Raw genomic sequence first — 23,997 nt, forward strand, 5'->3', positions numbered from 1 at the left:
TAAATCTTGAAAAGAAAGTAATTAAAATTCTATATCAACAGTTGCTGATATGGGAAACAGAAGAGGTTCATGTAAAAGAAAACATGATTACATGGGCAAAAGAGTTCGGACATACTATAAGGTTTGAGGAATGGGAAAGATGCTGGCAAAAGAGACTAAAATACACATATTCAATATCGTTAAAGGAAAGCTGGTATAAAATTTACTTTAGGTGGTACATTACACCGGTAAAACTGACAAAAATTAACAAGGGCAAGAGTGGGGAAGAGTGTTGGAAATGTAAGAAAGAGAAGGGAGATTTATTCCATATGTGGTGGGGGTGCAAGAAGATAAAAAGGTTCTGGAGAACAATACAGAAAGAAATGGAGATTATATTACAAACAAAACTTGCACTAAAACCGGAATATTTTCTACTAGGGTTAACAGACTTTTTCATGGACGCAAATAATGAAAAACTGTTTATATTCATGATAAGCGCCGCCAGAATCATAATTGCAAAATTCTGGAAAACAATGGAGGTACCCTTGCTAGAACAATGGTTGCTGAAATTAATGGATATACGAAATATGGACACATTAACGCAGATAATCTCAAAAAGAATGGATGCAAAAACAGACTGGGATAAAGTAAACAGATATTTCAAGGAAAAAAGAGACTTGGAAATATAGAGGAAAATATTGTGTAAGAGCAGTTACTCTTGGGTTCGAAGATTATCGTTCGGGAAAGAAAGGGGAAAAGTAAGAAGTAACCGCAGAGCAGGGGAACTGGAAGACCACATGCAGGGGAGGGAGGGTCGCGGGGTAGTGGTAACTGTTGTTGAGGTTGTTTATTTTAGGTTTTTGGCATTTTGTTTGTTTGTTTGTTTGTTTTTGTTTTCTTTTGCTTGTTTTTGAGTGTGTGAGTGTGTGTATTCACATGCGGCTCTCTTCTTTTTATTGTATCACTATAATTATAAATAAAAGATTAAAAAAAATCTTCAAATAATAATAGCCAATAAAATGTATTACATGCAAGGATATCAGGAGTTTATAATGTGCAAAAGGAAAGGATGGTTGACAAATTAATAACCGGTGGTCAAATTGTTTTAGTGAGGGGTTGGAAAGATAAAACAAAATGGACTCTGACAAATTGGTATAATTATATAATTAATATGTTAAATGTGGAAATAACCCATTGTAAATTGGACAATATAGATAAAATAGAAAATGTTATAATAATTAAGAGCATGTGGGATCCAGTTAGGAATTACTTAGAGAATGTATTAAGATGTGGAGTGGAAAAATTGAGGTTAAGGATGATATTTCAAATGTAATTTCTGTAGTTTATTATACAAAGAGTATGTCCAAGGGGAAAGGGCAGAGAGTGGGAGTGGGGTAAAACAATAAAATAAATAAGCAAACAAATAAATAAATAGAGGTTGCAGTCCACTCAGGAGTAACTATTGCCATCCAAAATAAAAATCCTCCCCCCTCCTAATATTTCCCTTCTCTCTACAAATGTCTAAGACATTGAAAAATCATCCCAGCTAAAGCTCCTTTGGTAACTGTACCTGCCTCTTTTCTTTGGATGTCTAAACTGTATTACTAAAATTTAAAGTTATTATAGTCCTAGCCATTTGGGGGATGGGATTCTTATTTGGAGACAATATCTTTGTTCTCACCCACTCCCTTAGCTAGATCTCTGAATGCATTTCTTATTTGACTGGGATTTCTGTGTTAGCTTGTACAGAACTCCCTTCCAAACCTTCCTCTATCTTTGTTTTTTCTCTTCAGTTCCTGGCCTTTGACACACAACTCCTGATGGGGAGCCGCAGCTATGCTTTGAGCCCAGAAGAATATGTCTTTGGCGCCCTCAACATTTACCTGGACATCGTTTACATATTCTCCTTTTTCTTGCAGATATTTGGGTCCGGCCGAGATTGAGCTAGGCACAGCTACTAAGTGGTCTTTTGTCTGATAAAGCAGAGCATATATACATATATAGATTTATAGATATATATGTGAGATAATAAAACAATAACAATAAGGAGAGAGGAAAATTAATTGACCTCTCTGGCCCTTTAGTAAGCACCATTCCATCATACGGTCGATTACCCATCCAGCCATCCACCAGCCCATCACCTGCTGGCCTTCTTGGGATCCTCATGCAATCTGTACATACATATCTATACTGTGAAACGTTTTGTGACTAAAAAAAGAGACGCAAACAGGGCTGTAACTGCTAGGCCTTCCATTGCTTTTACAACTGTCTACAAGCTATAAATTAGACTTAGAGTAGCAGTTCTAGAAATAGCATTGGGAGAGAAGTAAATACATTTTGAAGACCCCAATGTTGGCTTCAAACTGGAGATGAAACAATTGTGTCAGAATAAAAATGAGTCAGAATTCAAAATTGGTTTCATTCAGGTTAGCGGAAAGTGGAGCAATTTGTGGCTATCTACAGAATGAATCATGAGCAACAGGTGTTTCATTTTGGGTTTCGATGTGTTCTTATTGTAAACTTTTAACATCCAAGCTCCAACTCAACAATTGTTTTAATTCCAAAGAGGTCAGGGGATCCACAGCAATCCTCATCTAAGGGGCTTTGGCCCACCACCCTTAATTTCAGTGATAGTCATGTGTCCTCATACTTTCTGGGCACTTGGAGTATACAACACAAAATTGTTTTGCATGGCTTTGCGCTTTCATGCATCACTTTTATGTTGGGGTCCAATGTTAATTTCAGTATTTGTACACAGTTCTGATTCACCAGGGCAGGAACAGAAGGTGAAAGTGAGATTCCTCAAGAAATTGACACTCTGGTTACTCTTACGCAAGAATCATAGTGTTAATACAGAACAAACAATTGCTTGCCCATCACTTTGCCAATTTCTTGAATCATGGATATCCCTTTTGCTATCACTTTCACATGACTGCACCTGCATCAACTCTTTTGCCTGTTCTGTTGTTCCTTTTCCTGGACTATTGATGATATTCAAGGGGATGTTTCGCTTAGGGAGCTAATCATGGCTCGGAAGAAAGCAAGGCCAGCAGAAGTTATGTTTTCCTCTCCTCCTGCCATCCCAGCTAAATAAGGCTGGCACTGAGTCTCTTCTGAGTTGAAGAGAGTGACAGAAACTTTTCAAAGGCACTATATTTTCTTGAAAGGACTTTTCTCTGTCTTTATAAAGAGATTATAAAGTAGCCATCTGTAGACCCAGGACAGGCCAAATAAAAAACATTTCCAGGCCAGATTACACTGGTGGGCCAGAGGTCCCCCTCCTGCCTCCTCTCCCTTTAGGACCCCTGATTTATAACCCATTTACAGGCAGCCATTTTCAAAATCAAAATCTGATTTTATCACATTCATTAATATTTAGAAGACTTTTCCACAAACATATTCAGAAATGTTGGCTGTAGAAATGGAAATTTTCCGTAAATTTCACCTGTAAGTGAATCCTATAAATAACCTTTATAATACTGGTCAGTAGAGCTTTTCCTCAATGGACTTGCAACCAACCTTCTGCAGTAATCCTCTAGCCACTTTTAACACCACTATCTAGCATTTTTGCCTGCCAGTCAGTCCCAGAATGCTTGCCTAAAATGTTGGTGGCAATCTAAGCTCATTCTGTCATTTTTCCTACTGCTAGAAGTGGATGGGTTATAGGGAGACTGCTAAGGATGGGGATATCCAGAGTGAAAACGCTTGAGCAGCACTGAACAAAAGTGATGTGCAAGGAAGCTAAATATGTTCAAACTGATGAGGACTTTTTATTTTAAAAAAGTAATTAGATTGTTATCTATTCCAGTGCAAACAAGGTCCATGTGTAAACATCCTGCACAATCTGCAGCATGCCATACCCAAAATACGCAACAACTTAGGCAGCCACAGCATTGGTATTTGCACTGTGTTCCACTATATACAATAATGAGCCTCTGGATTATTTATGTATTTCTGGTATCACATTTATCCTCTGCTGAACTCAAGGGTCTAGCCTGATCTGCTTATAGGGCTGTCTTCCCTGTGGAGGATGTTAAATGAATCTTTTTTAACCCCCTTCAAGATCTGTTGGACTACAGCTGCCAAGTAATGACCATGTTGGCTGCAAATAACTGGAGATGTAGTCTGAGACCTCCAAGGGCAGTAGGTTAGACTGAGATAACAAGGCAACCCCGGGAGTAGCACAGCTAAGAAAGGATCTGAATCCTGGTCTTTACCAAGATCTTCATGACCCATGTCTAACATAAGACTATATCTGTAGATAGAGATGACAATATCATATGATGTTTTGTGTAATTATTTTATTGGATTGTGGTGCCAGTTTCTTGCTTTACTTCCTAGAATCTCAAAGCACCAGGCAGTCTCCCATCGAGGAGCTGACCAGGCTGGGACCTGCTTAGCTTTAACAGTGTTAATAGCATATTCTGTTCTCAGGTGATTCAGTCATTAAACATGTACATTCTGACAAGTGTTTCATTCAAGGTGGTGTTGGTGGGGGGGGGGGGCACCCATTGCATCTGAGTTATACACTTTACTGGATCTTTACTGCATCTGAGTTATACACTTGCAGTCACACAAAGCAGCTTTATCCCACCTAGATCCTTGGAGCTCATTTTAGACATTTTGGGGAAAGGTTTTGAATTCTGACTAAGGAACCCAACATTATCATTTTCTCTCCTCCTTAAGTTGCCCATGAGACTGACTGTCACATTAATCAATCAGCACTGAAAATAATAATAATATCGACAGCAAACATTTAAACAATGGTGGGGGGTTGGAAGATAGGATTTAAGTCTTTAGCTACCATTGCCTTCTTCTCAAAGTGACCCTTTGGAAAAAGTCTAGTTGAAAATTTGGGTAGAATTGAAATATCAGCTCTTCTATATCAGAGCTTGGGAACAGAGCTGCAATGAGCCGTGAAACTGAGCAAGAAAGCAGACAACTTTGGACAAAGGATCTCATAAACTCCAGCACTGATTTCAATCCAACCTGCTTATAACACTGGACATGATAGATAAAATTCATTCCAGGCATCAGTATTTTATAGTACTTCAAAGTTATGCAGAGAAGGACAAAGTGTGCAGGAGCCAATATCTAATAAATACATGGCAATCCTTATATAAGGTCTATGTGATCATTACACAATGTAGTCCAAGAATGTTTGTTGTTTACAAGGATGTTCTTGGAGCCTAGCAGTATACGTAACCATGATGTCTGATTGATGGCCCTGCTCACACAATATTGCATTTGCAACATTTCTAGTATAGCATAAATGACAGAGCTGAGCAAAAAATACAGGTCATGGGAAGACGTCAGCTATTGTCAAGATGCAGTTTATTAGTCTTACTGGAAGAGAAACAGCATACAGCTGAATCTTAAAACCAGGGTGTTATAGAAAGTTTTTCTTTGCTGACTAGACAAGCTGCCTCCTTTACATACTCCCTCCTTCCTTTTGTGATCTCCAGGCAATGTCCTGAATGAACTCAACAGAGTGCACCTGAGTATCTTTCCATCTCCTTGTGGTAGTAATATCCTGCCCCTGGAACCCAACCATATTTTCTAAGGGCAAGGTGCAGGCTGAGATGGCTCTAAGCAGCCTCTAATGGTTTTCTAAAATGTGATTCTTCTACCTGATAGGAACAGATTATCTGAAATCTCCCTGGGAATCATGAGGCGCCTGCGTCACTCCATTGCCTGTGGCAATTCTCGCCAGTAAAGAGAAGAGGAGATGGGAGTATGCTGGCCAGTTGCTGTGACTGTCCTCCTCTCTTGGTACTTTGCACAATCATATGCATGTCGGGTTTCCCATCTGATGTTCCCTAGTGAATTGGAGCATAGCCACGTGGAGCCACGGGGTAGAAGTGGGGGCTTTTTGTGCATACTTTTTCGCATGCTTTCCAGTCAGATTTTGAGTTCTCTTCTCCAAGTTACTGGGAATCAACAGACAGATATGTAGGGTATCTTTAAACAGTACTCCCTTAGCTATTTATTCTAGCCCATCCACAATTACAACAGTGTAAGTACTTTGGAGAAACATTCTATAAAGGGATAGCTGGTAACTACTTTTGCAATGCCCTTGCCCCAGCTAAATAACACCCTTCAAAGGCAGCTGCAGGTACAGTACATTAGAGTGATCTAAACAATATGCAGCCTGGATCTGACACTGGCCAAATTCAGGAAAAAGCTCACAAGCTTGAAGTGTGCAAAGCCCTTCCTGGCCACTGCAGAAAGCAGGAGCAAACTGCAAACCTGAGACTTCAAAGGAGTGTAATGCCATCTAACACAAGCTTAAATCCTTATTATCTTTTCTGTCTTTTATGGATAAGTTTCAATTTGCTTGTCCTCATCCAGTCCCTTGGTGGTGGCAGGCACTGGTTTAGCATTAGGTGACAAGTGGAAATAGAACTGGGCATTATCATCATACTGGTGGGATGAAACTCCAAACTTTGCTTGACTTTTCCTAGTGCTTTCATGTAGACATTGAACAATATGGGAAACAGGATTGAGTCCTGAGGAACTCCTCAGACTAATGGTTAAGGAGTGAAATAGGAATCACCTGGCACCACTTTCTGGGTTCACCTCTCCAAGAAGTCACACGGCCCCTATAAAACAGGGCCTCCAAGACCCATCCCAGCAAGTACTTCCAGTCCTGAATGTGATTTTCCTGCTTCTTGGAATATTGGTTGGCTGACGAGATCTCTTCAAACTCTATGATTCTATGAAAGATGCCATGGTTGATGGCACTGAAAGCTACTGTGGGGTCCATCAGAACCAGCAGGGCTACATTCCCCCTGTGTACTTTCCCGACTCTTTAGCTCTACCATTAGGAAAGGTGAGGCAGCTGCTTCAACTAGCAAATTTGTAATTTCATAAAATGGTGGCAAAAGATCAATCTTTACTTTGCTACTACTCTTTTTATTGCCAGAGAAAAGGAGATTCTACATCATGTATTACTAACTGGCTCAGGGAACTATGTTTCTTGACTTGGCTGAGTCTGCCTGCAAAATATCTTCAGTCAGCTCTGTCCCACAGTGTCATTAGCAATAAAGTCTGAATGGTAACTGGCAGGAGGAATTATTCATCTAGCCAAGACTATTTCATTCCAGCCCCAGGGAAGATGAGTGAGATGGGGCAAATCCAAACCCAGGTAAAGCTCTCATATCGCATGTAAACTTTTATCCTGGATATCTTTCCTGTATCGATCTTTAGACTATAACCCCCACAAGTACACATTGCAGTCAGATACATTTGGAAAGAAATAGAGCCTGGATTTTGTGTAATCTCTGTCTGATTCTCTCTCCTGATCCTTGGGAAACCATTGGAGGGAGCATAAAACAAAGAGTGTGGAGCTAATGGGAGTGGTAGATTTGCTGGGAGATAGAAAGGCTATGATTGGTCTTAGTTCTTACTCCTAAAGCCCCATGCCCACTCCAACCTCCTCCTTTTCCCAGGTCTTAAGGAACCCTAGAGACAACTATTCAAGACAAAAGTAAAGTCCATTTGAAAATGGATCAGTGTGATTGTGCTGCCTTATCACAATATACTCATGAATGTGATATCTCTGCTGTCTCTGAAATCAGGGCCAGTTCTACTGCTAAGCAACATGAGGCAGTTGCCTCGGGGACATACAAAAGACACAAGCAAAGTGCTGGAGGAATAAACTGTGTTACATGGCTGTCCCTGCATCCTGTAGTGCAGTGGTTCTCAACCTGTGGGTCCCCAGGTGTTTTGGCCTACAACTCCCAGAAATCCCAGCCAGTTTACCAGCTGTTAGGATATCTGGGAGTTGAAGGCCACAACATCTGGGGACCCACAGGTTAAGAACCACTGCTGTAGTATGACTGATGCCCTCCTCCATAGTGGAGAATGTTGTGACATCACCAGCCTGGATTAAAGATTTAACTGCCAGTCAGTTCAGTTTCTGTAGGTGCAAGGAATGGGACAAGTTCTTTCCCCAAGTAAGAAAGTGTTTCAGGCCAAACTGGCTCTTAACTCAGGCTTGTCCTGGCATATCAATGTATATGCCAATATCCTGGGCAAGTGTGTGCTCTTTCCAGTGCCTTGCACAGTTTTAGTGGGAATCTGAACCAGATGGAGTGTGCAGTGATGCTGACACTATTCTGTTTTGGTAAGGAACAATGAACATATCAAAAAGATCCAGAGTTCAAGGGATCACCATTATCCCTTGATGTTATTACCACTTTGACCACAACCAATTATTCTTAGTCCTAGATTGCTTTTGACTGGACAAGAAGGTTAGCTACATGAAAGTGTGTTTGTGTGTGTAAAGAATTAATAAAGAAAGCAACACATATAAAGCACGTACAATGGTTTGCTGCTCCCTTGTGTTTTTAAGGGGTATTACTTTAAGTTCCTCCTAACTCATCTTCCAAGGAATACGGTTTTCCCTCAAAACTCAGCATTTGCCCCCTGGAGTCATTTGCAAAACACTGGCTCAGAAAAATGGGAAGTACTGACTTCAATATCAGACCACTTTGATATAGAAATCTATCACTATTTCCAAGCTTCAAAAGTTTCATAAGCTGCATTTAGTAGGGGGAATTTGTTGCTGTTTTTATAAACCACATTTCACAGAGCCTAAGGCACCACTGAATCTGTTTTTGAACCTTTTAGAGAAAAGAAACATGTTAAAATATTATTATTATTACAATTTCCTTGGCATGTACAATACCTTGCTTTTGTTTTAATAGGGCTTTGTAGTGCATTGTATTGTACTGTATTACTCTATTTATACAACATCCTTTCCTCAAAGTAACTGAGAAGACAAAGTGAACTGCAAAACCCCCCAAAATATTTGGGTAATAGATCTGTCAATTAATACATGCATACATGCATACATACATACATACTCATGTTATTTTCTAAACTGTCTGTAAAATTAAAACCATTTAAAACATACATTTCATCCAGGCTTGAGTAGCAGAATGTTCTTAAGCATGTCAGATCACGCCTATTAACTGCAGTGACCCACAGAAAAATACTATATAGATGAACATGTTGTTATTATTTTTAACTTGAAACACAAGAGAATTCCTCGAAAAAGCACAAGCCCTCATTGTTAGTGTATTAAATGGGTTATACTAGCATTTATATAGCAGTTCGGTCTGGCTTAATCCAGTTTTCATTGCCAGCAATATCAACAACATTAATCCAGGTGATTCAGATGGATTGCAACACTCATTCTCTTGAATCACCCCAGGTTTGTTGTGATAAAATAATACTTCACAGAACTCACCGGCCCTTCCACATGATGCTTGAAGGTACAGGTAGTCCCTGAGTAACAAGTTTATAAACACCTCCTAGTTAAGAACAGGGGTGAGACAACAAGAAGTGAGAGAAATCCACTCCTGAAAGAGTTATCATGGGGAAAATGTGTCTCCACTCAAACCTTATCACCAATCTTTGTTTCCACAACAAGCCAAATTTTTCAAAATCCAATTATCACAGGGACAGAAAGTGAGGTGAAATTTTCTGAACAGAGACACTGACAGCAAAATATACACCAAAACACCCCTGTCTGATCCAAAGCTACAACCTACTTGTTTGTAACTTGGACACTGCCTGTAGAGCAGGATTGCTTAGGAAGATGGCTGTATATGAACCTCTTGGAAATCATACTTCCTCCACAGTGTGGATGTATCCATTTGTGAGTCACACAGTCTTCAATATTTCACAGATGAAACCTCGATATGTGTGGTCAAGCAGCGTCACAATGTGGTCAAGATGGCACAAGTTATTAATGAGGAAGAAAAGGTTAGGAGAGGATGCTCTTCCCTGAGGCTACTGGAACGGGAAAGATCATTTTCTCCTGCTGAGTTAAAAATATAAAATCACTTTTAAAATGCCATCAGCCTTTGTAGAACTAAAACCCTCAGTGAATTAACTGAGTGAAAACTACTTTTACACTTGGAAAGGGTTTGCAGCAAAGGAAACTTAGGTCAAAGGGGGAAGGTAGGGAGTAGAGAGAGAAATTGGGATATTTTAAAAGTAGCTGAAAAAATGGAATTACTAATTAGGACTATTCCTGCAAAAGTGAAAGAGTTGAAGGCTGTGAACAGGGTTGTAGCCAAGGGGGGGTAGGGGTTAGGGGTTCAACCCCCCCCCCCCAAATTCATGATTTACTCATGAATTTTAACAGGTTAACCTAATCCCCATGAGTGTCCACTGAAGTTTATCTGTCTTGAGTGTCTACTGGTTTATTGATGGAGCCTGGTTTCTAAATTATTTTGTGTTATGGAGCTACTCTTCATGATTCGCTAAAAAAAAGTTTCAACCTCCCCCCTCCCTTTTTTTTTTGGCTATGGCCCTGGCTGTGAAATTACTGGTCCAAGCGTCCTCTAAAGACCTCATCATATGGAAGCTTTCCTCCATTTTTACGCACATCAAAGATCGACTCCCACAGAGCCCATCAAACAATCCATCCCTGCAGTTTGTAGAATAGAAAGAATTTCAAAGACAGGCAGAATTCAACTCCACTTATTTCTCTACACACTGAAATTCTTAAAAACTTTTTTTTCTCTTGTGATGGGAAGTGGTGGAATAGTCTGATTACTTCATGACATTTCAATGTTTGGTGGACTGCTAATGCACTTTCTGTTTCCATTGGTGGTTTAAAGATGGTGTGGGTCCCATTGAAATAAGTGTTTCAAAAAGGGGCAACAATACTGTCTCAGAATAAAGGATGAAGAAAAGACGCAGAGACATGATAGGAGATAGAATGGTATTGGTATTACCAAGGAATCAATATAGGGAACACCATACAATAGATGGAAGTCGATTTTAATAGATGTGTGTTTTGGTTATGTAAGTTATTAGTCTATTTTTTGTTCTGTGGATTTTTTTTTCTCTTCTACCTTTCTTGTGAGATTGGCCAGTTTGGTTTTTTTGGGAAATGGACTCACCTTTGTTTTGTTTTGATTTCTTTTGTTGAATCTCTGTCTTGTCATTGTAAACCACATTATTATAAATGCTTGCAATAAAAATTAATTAAAAAAGAGGGGTGCCTGTCTCCTTTAGTGTAGGGCTTTAAGGGGAACGATCCCATGAAAAGTGGTGTCTCAAAAAGGATGCCTGTTTTGAAAAGGGTATTGGTATCTTTGCAATGGTTGAGCTAGAAAGTGGAAGAGATGATTCTGTGTGATGGAGGAGAATAAGTTCTACATTTTATTTAAAGACGAAACACCACACAAAGTAGAGGATTCCACCTGCTCCCCCTTTCCAGGTGGAATGAAGTCCCTTCCTCAGTCTGACACTAAATGGGGAAGACAAGAAATAAAAAGGAGGGGGGATATGGGTTAAACTGCAAAGGAAGATTCATGAAATCTGTTTGAATTGGTCATAAAAATAAAATTACACAGGAGGTTGTAAAATCTCCTCACCCAGGCATTTCAGCTGTCAGTACTAGTCTTTCCCCAGGGCAAAAACAGAGGTATGGTATGCAACCTATATACATTCTTCCTGCCTTGAAAGGATTTCTTGGAAAATTACTTACTTTCCCTCAGTTTCAAAAGCAAGAGAAACAGAAAATAGATGATGGCATGAATAAAGGAAAAACAAAGACAGTTCATCGAAGGGAGGACTCTGCACCCGTTGCCCTCAGTCTTGGAGACATTCTGTACAAACACATGAATTGATTTCTTGTGATTTAATGTATTATTCCTCAAAAGATTTCAAAATAATTTCAGGGCATGATAGCCCTCATGAGGCACTCTGCCATTCTAACAGAAAAGATAGGAAGATAAAAGCATCAGTATGGAAAATTTAAATGTTCCTTAAAATTAGTTATCGAAATTAATCCACACAATTAGTAAAATGGCCTCTCCTCCTTCTGCCACTGACTGTGAACTGGTCTGTTCATGTTATGGGATGAGTGTCCCTTATGCACAATTCCCTTCTGCACAAATCTGAAATACTCCAAAATTGGAAATTTTCCATGTGAGAGATTGTGACACTTCTCTTTCCTGATGGCTCAGTGTACACAAACTTTGTTTCACACACAAAAATATTTAAAACATTGTATAAAATTACCTTTTGCCTATGTATATAAGATATATGTGAAATGTAAATGAATCTCATGTCCCAAATAGAATCCGAAATAAATAAATGAATAAGGACAATCCAAACACTTCTGGTCCCAAGAGTTTTGCATAAGATATGCTTAACCTGTACCAGAGAAAGACCAAATTAAGTGATAATAAGAATATGACAGGCATGGAAATAGTCACTGAATTCGCCTCTTGAGAGAATGTCCCAAAGTATTAGCTTATTACTTTTGACTTGCAGCATTTCACTGCAGTGTCAACGAATATCTAGATAATTAGGGACTTATTGTATCATTCTTTTATAAATGGTAGCACATTGTTGGCTAGGAGAGGAACATTATGCACAGATCAAAACTATCAAAATATATCAAATTGCTTTGGTGAAATGTATCAAATGCACTTCTTCAGCAGCCCCTTCCCCCATCCCCCAAGTCTTGTAAAATTTGATCAGGAGGGTTTGGTACCTTTTGGAAACAAGTTCTACATACAGTATAAAAGCATCTTCTGAATCAGGGGGCTTTTTTGTCTGCATTAATGGTGTCATTACCAAATTCTGTACTTTGCTTTACAAACATTGTGCCTGCACTAGTGCTACAATGGCACAATGATATTATAGTAGGACATGCTATGGTGCTATAACAGCAAACAAAGAAAGAAACTAGGAAAATTTAAGAGATGGTTTATAGGGGCTTATTCCACAGTCATTTTCCACATCAGAGCACTGGAAGTAGTCTGAAACTTTTCAGCCCCATATTTTCTTGGGAACATTTAGAATGAAAGATTGCACTATCTGTACTTGAACTGCTTACAGAATTACCATGGGATAGACAGTTTGTTAACAGATCATTTCTGGGAGGGGGGGTGTAGTATTTTCAACAACTCTGCAATGCAACAATGCCAGGAGAGTCATAATGTTATCTAATAATTCTGCTATTGGTAAAAAACGGCATGATGTGATAATTCTCTTAGAACACTGCTTTTTGAACTGTGGGTCTCGACCCCAAATTGGGTCCCCTTAGCTCAATTTTTTTTCTGAACCTCACCTGGTGGCTATTTCAGCCACTTACGTGAATCTGTTGTGCAGTGCTTACAGTGGACTCTGCAGAAGATGCTTCAGCTGTACTTAGAATCATAGAGTTGGAAGAGGCCACATGGGTCATCCAGCCCAACCACCTGCTATGCAGGAAAAGCACAACCAAAGTGTTGCACCCCTAGACTACAGAGACACCTCAAAACCACACTGGAGCCCCAGACTATAAACAAAGCAAGTTGTTTATTGAAGAATATATGTAAGCAACAGCAAATCAATGTTCAAAGGCAATGAAACATGGTTTTGGTCCACTAGATACAAGATACTTGAGAGTCTTGAAGCAAGGGTCCATGAAAATCAAACACAAAAATAAACTTCCACAAGGTATCGAAATTAGTCCAAGGAACAGGGAAAAAAAACTGGAACAAATAACAGGATCTTTGTCTGGAACAAGGAATCCAAACTGCAAAACTTTCAGGAACAATGACTGGATAATCCAAAATTCCCCAAGAGCAAGAACAAGGACTGGAACAAAACTCAAGATACAAGGTTACACAAACTTGGCATGAAAATCAGGAACATGAAACAGGATTCTATAAAACATGAAACATGAGTCCATGAACAGGAACCATGCTCAATGAGCAAAGTTAACACCTCTGAAAATCTCTCTCAGAAGCAGTTCCTCTTAAAACCGAAATCAAGGCCTCTTTCCATGGGAAGTTTGCTCAAAACTTTTTCTCATTGGTAATCGTCTAACTTCGTCTCAAAACCTTGCTTTCTTGTCTCTGTTGACATATAGCTTTCTTTCTGTCAACCTTGTTGGTCTTATCACAACTGAAATGCCCATCTGCCAAGGGATAGTTCGACCTTGACTCTCCCAAGGAATGCAGTTCAAGCTGCCTGCTTGAAACCATTGTATGCTTACTCTCAGAATCCTCAGGGGCAAACTCTGGCTGGCCAGGAACAGCAGCTTCATCCAACTCTGGCTAAATCCTAGGCCCCAACCCAGATTCATCTGATAGGTCAGGTGCAGGTATAATCACAGGCTGAGCAGGCCCAACCTCAGGCTCACCTGACAGATCAGGTGCAGGCTGGGATACAACACAAAGTACCCCTGACAGATGGCCATCCAGCCTGTGTTTAAAAGCCTTCAAGGAAGGAGCTTCCACCAAACTCCGAGGCAGAGAGTTCCACTGCTGAAAAGCTTATAGTCAGGAAGTTCTTCCTAATGTTCAGGTGGAATCTCCTTTCCTGTAGTTTGAACCCATTGCTCCGAGTCCTAGTCTCCAGAGTAACAGAAAACAAGCTGGCTCCCTCCTCCTTATGACATCCTTTCACATATTTATACATGGCTATCATGTCTCCTCTCAACCTTCTCTTCTGCAGACTAAACATACCCAGCTATTTAAGATGCTCCTCATATTGCATGGTCTCCAGACCATTGATCATTTTAGTTTCTCTCCTCTGGACACCTTCCAGCTTGTCAATATCTCTTTTAAACAGTGGTGCCCAGAATTGGACACTGTATTCCAGGTGAGGTCTGAGCAAAGTAGAACAGAGAGGCACCACAACTTCCCTTGATCAAGACACTATACTCCTTTTGATGCTGCCCAAAATCTCATTGGCTTTTTTAGCTGCTGCACCACACTAATGGTTCATGTTCAACTTGTTGTCTACAAAGACTTCATAAAAAGGAAAATCAGCATGTTTAGCAATCCTTGCAAATCAGTTAAAGTTTCATATTTATACACTTATATATCCTGGGTCATATGAAAAAAGAAAACCTATGTTAAAACAGGTCCCAAGAGCAAAGCTCAAGAAGCTGTGTCTTAGAAAACAGACTTTAAAGCCATTATTTCTTAAAAGGATGGCACCACCTGCTGGAAATCAAGAATGGATTCTTCTTTTACACAACAGTCGTAACAGACTTCTATAAAGGATCAGGTAATTGCCAGAAAGAAATAAAAACATGTGGGATGCTATTATAGTTTCCTCTTGTATCTTTGAGCTTTCATGAGAGCCACAGGAGGGTGATCATCCATTGCTGGGCAGATACCAGGGAAGTATCATTTGTGTGTATAAGCATTCCCCCTCAAGTGATCTTTAAGGTGTTTATGTACTTTGGTTGTTGTGCCTTCTCCCATACAAACTGACCTAAACGCTAAAACCACATTTTGAGCTTTCCAATCACAGAAATACCAGAATGGGGTCAATAGATTGTTCTCATTGTGACACTCAGAATCTAGACTCATCTACAGCTTCTTGTGTTCTGGTGGACTGCTAAAATGGTCTTAACCATTACTTCCACTTGGATTTTCAGGTGCAATTCATTAAATGACAACTTTAGGCTTCTAATAATAACAGTCAGGATAACTGATTAATTTGAATGGTTAATTATAATCCTTTTTGGGCAACTTTAATACCTACAATGAAAAGGCATAGCATAAATCCCTGTTAGAGTGGACCAATATCTGTTTTTGAACAAATTAAGGAATGATGCTAGTTTAGTGAGAGTTGCTCCTTAGAAAATGATACAAATATTTCATTCACACTTTTCTTGGCTTCCACTTTATATTTTGCATTCATGACTAATACAAGAAATCCCACAATAACGGAAACAAAATATGTCTACGTCTTGTCTAGCAGCCGGTAAACCACATCTTTCATTTTGAGTGTGACTAATACTCAAAGCAAATGCAATTATCATGTCAACATACTATCATGTACTGCGCACAGCAGTGAAATTGAACCACTGCTTCCTGTTTGTAAATAAATTGATACTCGATTGCTTACGGTCTGATGTCACAAACCCTTAAATGACTGACATCAATAAGCCACAAGGTAATTAATACTGTAACTGGGTACATATGTATTCAATGAGTCAAAGCCATAGGTGCTACGAGCCTTGAGATCCTTTCAGGATTATGGTGACTTCAAGGTGAACCCATAACAAGTGCCCCAACTACACTGTCATATAATACATTTCAAAACTGCATTACATGGACCAACTCCGCTGGACTGGCCACGTTGCCCGAATGCCAGATCACCGTCTCCCAAAGCAGTTACTCTGCTCTCGACTCAAGACAGAAAAAGAGATTTAAAGATGGGATTAAAGCCAACCTTAAAAACTGTGGCGTAGACACAGAATTGGAAAGCCCTGGCCCTCGAGCCCTGTAACTGGAGGTCAGCTGTGACCAGCAGTGCTGTGGAATTCGAAGAGGCACGAATGGAGGGCAAAAGGAAGAAATATGTCAAGAGGAAGGCGCGTCAAACCAACCCTGACTGGGACCGCCTTCCACCTGGAAATCGATGTCCTCACTGCGGAAGAACTTGCAGATCAAGAATAGGTCTCTACAGCCAAGACACAACACTTGGAAGATAATTATGCTCGGCCATGAGTGAGCAGTTCAATGCATTATAGGAGTCTAAACTGATTATATAATGCAATTTCAAACTGCATTATATGGCAGTGTAAATGAACCCTAATTACAGAAATCAACATGATACTTTAGTCAGGATTTATGTATATTCTGTTCATTTCAGAAACTCTGCTCTAAATGTGCTTAACCAGGGATTTGGCCCCAAGTATGTGTTAACATGAGGATTAATAGTGGTTTGAATGGTGATGAGGATAATGTTGAATATTTTACAATTTTAGTGAAGTAGGGCCTTTCTGCATTCCCCCCTGACAATGTCCCAGTCAATTAGGTTTAATGGTATAAACCTATTTTTCCCATTGTATTTAAATTTCATAGAGATGCTCTTTAAACTGCATTTTTGGCATAATGTTTTAGTGCTCTTCTTCAGCTTTACGCTCAGAGTTTTACAGAGACAGTGGAATGCAAAAATGACAAAGAAATTAGTCCAAGAGCAAATCAAGCCTGAATGACACTATGTAACAAAATTGGGGGGGGGGGGGTCTGTTTCTGGTTTGAAAGTGTTGTTTCCTGTTTAATTTTGTGGTACAGTAGAGTCTCACTTATCCAACATAAATGGGCTGGCAGAACGTTGGATAAGCAAATATGTTGGATAATAAGGAGGGATTAAGGAAAAGCCTATTAAACATCAAATTAGGTTATGATTTTACAAATTTAGCACCAAAACATCATGTTATATAACATATTTGACAGAAAAAGTAGTTCAATATGCAGTAATGCTATGCATTAATTACCGTATTTACAAATTTAGCACCAAAATATCACGATGTATTGAAAACATTGACTAAAAAAATGCATTGGATAATCCAGAATTTTGGATAAGCGAGTTTTGGATAAGTGAGACTCTACTGTATTTACTTTGAAAGTAGTTGCTATACTCCAAAAACCTTGTGTCTGTGGCTGCCACAAACTATGTTGAATTAGTTGACACTTGATGAGATCTTCATTTGATTTTTATTTATTGTGTCAGAAGCGAATTGAGGATATAGATAATGTATAAAAATCACAAAGTTTAAAAACCACAAATATAGTTAAAACCAGAGTTTTGTTTTGTTTTTAAAAACAAAACAAAAAAACAACACTTCATACTAACTTTCCTTTGACCAGAAGCTGGCCACATGGAGTGCCTCTGGTGTCGCTATAAAAAGATCCTCCATTGTGCATGTGGCAGGGCTCAGATTGCATTGTAGTAGGGGGTCAGTGGTTTGCTTTTCTCCACATTCGCATGTCATGGACTCCACTTTGTAGCTCCATTTCTTAAGGTTGGCTCTGCATCTCGTGGCGCCAGAGTGCAGTCTGTTCAGTGCCTTCCAAGTCGCCCAGTCTTCTTTGTGACCAGGAGGGAGTTTCTCATCCGTCGTCAGCCACTAGTGGAGGTTTCAGGTCTTAGCCTGCCATTTTTGGACTCTTGCTTGCTGAGGTGTTCCTGCGAGTGTCTCTGAAGATCCTAAGAAGCTATTTCTTGATTTAAGACGTTGGCATGCTGGCTGATATCCGAACAGGGGATGGGCCGGAGATGTCAATGCCTTGGTCCTATCATTACTGGCTGCTACTTCCTGGTGGATGTCAGGTGGTGCAATACCAGCTAAACAGTATGATTTCTCCAATGGTGTGATAGTGCAGCATGTCTCATTAAAAGTCACACCCACTGTTTTAACGTGGTGGGATGTGTTCCACACTGGGCATGCGTATTCAACAGAAGAGCAGCAAAGCACAAGGGCAGATGTCTTCACTGTGTCGGGTTGTGATCCCCAGGTTGTGCCAGTCAGCTTTTGTACGATATTATTTCTAGCGCCCACTTTTTGCTTGATAGTAAAGCAGTGCTTCTTGTAAGTCAGAGCACGGTCCAGAGTAACTCCCAGGTATTTTGGTGTGCTGCAATGCTCCAGTGGGATTCCTTCCCAGGTAATCCCCAGAACTCGAGATGCTTGTCTGTTCTTAAGATGAAATGCACATGTCTATGTTTTAGATGGATTAGGAATCAGCTGGTTTTCCCTGTAATAAGCAGTAAGAGCACCTATCTCTTCATTGAAAAACTACAGCAAAATATGCTGCAGGATGTCCCGGAAAAACAAAGTTTTTGCAGTTACTGTACAATAAATTTGTTCCATGTTTTTATAGTATAACCAATTAGGAAATGACAATTACCACCCAGGAACAAAAGTCGCCTTGCATAGTGTTATCTTTCCTTAGAAGCCAAGATGATCAAATGGAGTCTACCATACTGTGGTCATATTGCAATAGGACATGACTCCCAGGAGAAGACAATAATGTTTGGAAAGGTCGAAGGCAGCAGGATATTCTGGGATCTGGAGTTATAAACTGTTAAGGGTCTACACATTTTTGGGGCTAAAATTGCAAAGAAAAAAAACCCTAGAATTATAACCCGTTAAAATTGTTTTTTCTGCCCCCTTCCGAAATCTTTCCACCCGGAACCTTCGTCGCGCCAAGATTTGTTTCCCGGCCGGGCGGGCACTGCGTTGCTCTCCCAAGATGGCGGCGCCCGTGAGCGAGGATGGGAAGGGGCTGCGGGGCGAGGCGTGCTCCTTTCTCCCGGGCGGCGCGGCTCCGTACGGCAACTTCCCGGACTACTCCCGCTTCCACCCGCCGGAAGGGCGGCTCCAACTCCTGCCCGCCGCGCTCCTGAGCCAGCTGTTCCCGAGCCCGCGGGCCGGGCCGCTTTTGGGGCTGGACGTGGGGTGCAATTCCGGGGTAAGAGAGAGGCCCTTCACGTCGAAAGGGAGCGGGGCCTGCAGCCAGAGGCTAAAAGGCTTTCCCCCCTTCCAGCATCAGTGCTTCATAGACAAGCATTAGTAGCTGGTTTTGTCCAATAGGGACTGAAAAAAAGAGGAAATGGTTTCTTAAGCATATATATGGTTGTGTGTTTAAATCTTTACAATTAATTACACACACACACACACATATATAAAATTACATGCCAGTCACTTTGGGCCTGGATAAAAATAAAAGTAAAGGAATAAATGAAATGCATGCACACTTTTAACTTGTAGTTTGCCACTAAATTTGTAAGTTTAGGCCGCTTCTACACTGCCCTATAGCCCAGGATCTGATCCTTGATTATCTTTATCCCAGATTATCTGGCAGTGTAGACTCATATAATCCAGGTCATAACCGATAATCTGGGAGCCGCTATGGCCAATGGGTTAAACCTTTGTGCCAGCTGAACTGCTGACCTGAAGGTTGGGTTGCTCACCTGAAGGCTGTCGGTTCGAATAAATGAGATGGGGTACGCTCCTGTTTGTCAACTCTAGCTTGCAGGGACATGAGAGAAGTCTCCCAGCAGGATAGTAACACATCTGGGCGTCCCCTGAACAATGTCTCTATGGATGGCCAATTCTCTTACACCAGAAGCAACTTGCAGTATGTTCTCAAGTCGCTTCTGACACGATAAAATAAATTGGGATGAGATCCGGGGATATAGGGCAGTGTAGAAGGGCCCTGAGGCCCCTTCCACACAGCCGAATAAAATCCTACAATTATCTGCTTTGAACTGGAATATATGGCAGTGTGGACTCAGATAACCCAGTTCAAAACAGATATTGTGGGATTTTCTGCCTTGATATTCTGGGTTTTAGGGCTGTGTGGAAGGGCCCTGGGATGGTTGCAAAAGAGAAATAAAATTAAATGATAATGCCAGATAGGAATGGTGGACAACTATTTGAAGTTGCCACAGTCAGTGACCCTGTAAGGGCCCTTCAACATAGCCATATAACCCAAAATATCAAGACAGAAAATCCCACAATATTTGCTTTGAACTGGGTTATCTGAGTCCACTCTGCTATATATTCCAGTTCAAAGCACATAATGCGGGATGTTATTCATCCGTCTGGAGGGGGCCTAAGTATCATGGTGTTTTCTTAGGCAGAGATGGTTTCTCCATTCCCTGCTTCCAAAATACAGCCTACAGCTCTGGCATTCATTGGCGTTGTCCCATCGGACTGATCAGGCCTGGCCCTGCCAATTTTCCAAGATCAGACAGGTCCCGTTAGGGTATTTTGGGCCTCAGAAGCCAGAATATTTGTTGCTCACAATAGGGTTGCTGCCTCCATGCCTTTCCTGAGAAGGTACTTGAAGTCGAACTGCCCACCATTTGATGCCGGATACTAGATTAAAGCTGTTCTTGGTCTGACCCAGTAGGGCTTTCTCAGAGATGCTTAAAGGCATTTTCCAGGGCCGGGTTTTGTCACTAAATGTTCTGACATTTTATCACATGTATAATCATGAGTTTTGATTTACATTCCATTTCTACTTGATGTCAATTCTGTATCTCTGTTTGGTGCAAGTGTTTATATTTTTGTGTTTGTATCTATGTAATTTATTGTATATATTTATGTTGATATGTTTTTTACTCTTGTACTCCGCCTCAAGCCATCAGGAGAGATGGGTAATAAATTATTATTATTATTATTATTATTATTATTATTATTATTATTATGTCTTTTGGGTTTGCCCATTGTTATACATTTAAACCTCCAGCTTCATATTGCATTGTGTGTGCATTCTGCAAAGCCAACAGGCTCACTCGCTGCCTTACCTGCTGTGTCAGAATTGTTTCTGGCTGGTGATTGTTTTAGAACTTTTGCCCCATATATTCATGTGTAAGTCTAAGAAATGGGAGTGTTGTCTAGCAATATCTTGATAGCCCATGGTGGCACATTCCTGCTGTGGCATGGCATATTGGTATCATGCAGATATTATATTTATTAATTGGTCCAACTGTCATCAGTCATAAGAGTTAAGTGGAATCTCTGTGTTACTGGGCCTTGTAAATTCAAAGGGGCAATGGAAAAGAGAAGACCATCAATAGTTGTTTATTGCTCATCAACATCCAAAGGTCCCAGTTAAAAATGGGCTGCTGGGCCTAATTCTGATCTAGTCTTCCCCAACTTAGAGCTCTCCAGATGTCTGGGGCAATGACTCCTATAAGCTCTGCACAGCATGGGCAATGGTCAGGCATTATGGGACCTGTAAACATCTGGATGGCAGCAATGTGGAGAAGGCTAGACTGATTTAAGAGGGTTTTCTTTCCTTACAGAAAGGGAGGGGGAAATTAATTACATTATTTTTATTTGTTTATTTTATAAAATGATTTCTGAACTTGTCTGTCTGCATCATACAAGATGGCTGGTAGAATAACCTTCCAAAACAACCATATCATGAAGTTGGGTTAAAAATTTGGACTGATTTCTTGAAACTGCAGATATGATGGAATGCGATTAAATAACATGACTTCTTGTCCCGGCATACCCTAGAGTTCTCTTGGCCCACCCAGAGGCTCCTTGCTAGGAATTTGCTAGGACCTCCAATGCAACTTTATGGTAATCTCTGGAGGAAGTATATTATAGTATTGTCTGGAGGACACAGCAGATTCCTAGAGAGCTCATGCCTCACCTCCAAGGACAGGAAAATGAAACTTGATACAGGTTCCCTGATTCATGGCGTCTTAGTGTGTTAAAAATAAATGCTGCAGATTAAACTTTCACTGTCAATGTGAAAAGCAATACTGTTTCATTTAGGAGGTCTGTTGATATCTTGATTATATTTTGATTTTGTGAGGACTACCAAGAGCCAGACAAAGTTTGCCCTGGGGCTGGAGGGCTATCTTGGCTTATCAAAGTAGGTCTTTGGGAGCAGAACATCCATGCTGAAAGGCTTCTTCTTTCCTTATCTCCTCAGGAGCTCAGCACTGCCCTCTACAGGCACCTTCTTGGGTTTGGAAAGAGTGATGCTAGCCATATGTGCTCAGTGCCTGAAAAGGATCTGTACCTCCTCTGCTGTGACATTGACCCTGGGCTGATTGAAAGAGCCAAGAAATCCAGCCCCTTCCCAGGTGCCATCTCCTATGCCACCCTTGATATCATGGATGCTGGTGCGAGGGAGGTGCTCCTGAGTTCCTATCTAAGCAGGTTTGGCCGCGTTGCCTTTGATATTTGCTTCTGTATGTCTGTGACTATGTGGATCCACCTGAACCATGGGGACAGTGGCTTGGTGAAGTTCCTGTCCTGCCTTGCCTCACAATGTACATATTTGCTCATTGAGCCTCAGCCATGGAAGTGTTACCGGGCAGCTGCTCGACGCCTGCGGAAACTGGGCAGGAATGATTTCGACCATTTCCGATCGCTCACCATCAGTGGGAACATGGCAGAGGAAATCACGCAAATCTTGACCAAGGGCTGCGCCATGGAACTGGTGTGTTGCTTCGGAAGCACCAGTTGGGACAGGAGCCTCCTGCTATTTAAATCAAAAGAGATCAGATCTCTGCTGTGATCAAGGACTTTGCCGTTCAGGGAGAAAAAATGGTAGTGATTGGCAGAGTTGCCTGCTCTTTATGGTGGTATAATTGCACTGCAAGAATGCAGAAAAAAACAGAAGGGAGCAAAGCATTGAGCAGCCTTAAAATGATGAATTTTTTACTATTTATTTTTTAAAATAAAAAATAAGGATGCCAAAACAGGTCCTGAATACACATGGAACCTGGAATATGGGTTTGATGGTGATTTTTATTTATGTTCCACCTTTTCTCAAAGATTGGGATTGAAGATGGCTTTGAAGAGTGCTGAACAGAGAGTTCCAGCTTGTTGGGAGGAAGGTTTTTGGGTTCAGACAGCATTTTCACCCTCCTTATGATAAGAAGAAAGAAAATAAAACGTGTGGCAGATTGTCTCACCTTGCAGAACAGAGATTCCCTAATTCAGCTTTTCTTGACTTGCTGCAGAATGGTGATTTACATGTGTTTATTAAATAAAAACATCATTCTTTATTCTTTTATCATTTTCCTTCCTCCTACATTAAGTTCTTCATATAGTCTGGTATATATAAGTCCATGTGGTGGCTGGACCCATGTCCTGCTGCCTACAAGAACATTCAAGGGAGGGCTGGACAGAGTGTCCTCCCAAACTCCATCAACGGGAGCTTTCAGGTTGCATAGTTGTCATACTTTCACAGCCACCTGTGTCACACAACAAAATAAAGTTGAGAATTCAACTTTTGCCATCACTGTAGTGTTTTTGGTGATAGAGGAGGGATACTTCCAAACAGCTATGGAATGGATATGGGAGGGGGATATAGATCACAATCTGTGCCCTCCTTCTGCCCTAAATTGTAGCAGGGTTTTAAATTACATTGAAGAAAGTGGCTGGACCAGCCCTTAATATTTGAGGATCTTTTTGCAGAAGAGAGAAAAATGCAACTTCTTGTCTTGTTACTGGGGAAGTACAAGGTACGGGGACAAAAGTACCATCTGAGCTATGTCTAGTTGCTTAGTAACTTGCCTAGAGACCTCTGCGCATTGCACTTGGCCTCACAAGTGTTGGCAAGGCAGTAAGAGGGAAAAGATTACAGTTGTGAAAGATTTATTCAAAACCCACACCGATGCCAACAATCAAAAGTGCCTACATTGATTCATCCCATTCCTCTATATCACTTTGCTCTAAAATGTTTAGTTTTACGTCTGTATGGTAAAAATGTG

At 40.6% G+C, this 23,997-nt stretch overlaps 2 protein-coding genes across 2 annotated transcripts in view; both read left to right on the plus strand.

Moving 5' to 3' along the window:
* Nucleotides 1–4,447, plus strand: part of faim2 (Fas apoptotic inhibitory molecule 2) — a 47,007-nt gene extending 42,560 nt beyond the window's left edge. Inside the window, exon 12 of the mRNA XM_003216977.4 lies at nt 1,773–4,447. Within this exon, the coding sequence (XP_003217025.1) occupies nt 1,773–1,922 (150 nt within the window). The 3' untranslated portion in view covers nt 1,923–4,447. The remainder of the gene's footprint in view (nt 1–1,772) is intronic.
* Nucleotides 4,448–18,956: 14,509 nt separating this feature from the next.
* Nucleotides 18,957–23,289, plus strand: bcdin3d (BCDIN3 domain containing RNA methyltransferase). Its single transcript, XM_003217035.4, has 2 exons — nt 18,957–19,220; nt 22,206–23,289. Exons 1-2 carry the CDS (start codon nt 19,002–19,004, stop codon nt 22,794–22,796), a joined length of 810 nt encoding a protein of 269 aa, XP_003217083.2. The 5' UTR covers nt 18,957–19,001; the 3' UTR covers nt 22,797–23,289.
* The last annotated feature ends 708 nt before the right edge of the window (nt 23,290–23,997 follow it).

This window comes from Anolis carolinensis, chromosome 2 (assembly GCF_035594765.1).
Source record: "Anolis carolinensis isolate JA03-04 chromosome 2, rAnoCar3.1.pri, whole genome shotgun sequence".
Taxonomy (NCBI): Eukaryota; Metazoa; Chordata; class Lepidosauria; order Squamata; family Dactyloidae; genus Anolis; species Anolis carolinensis.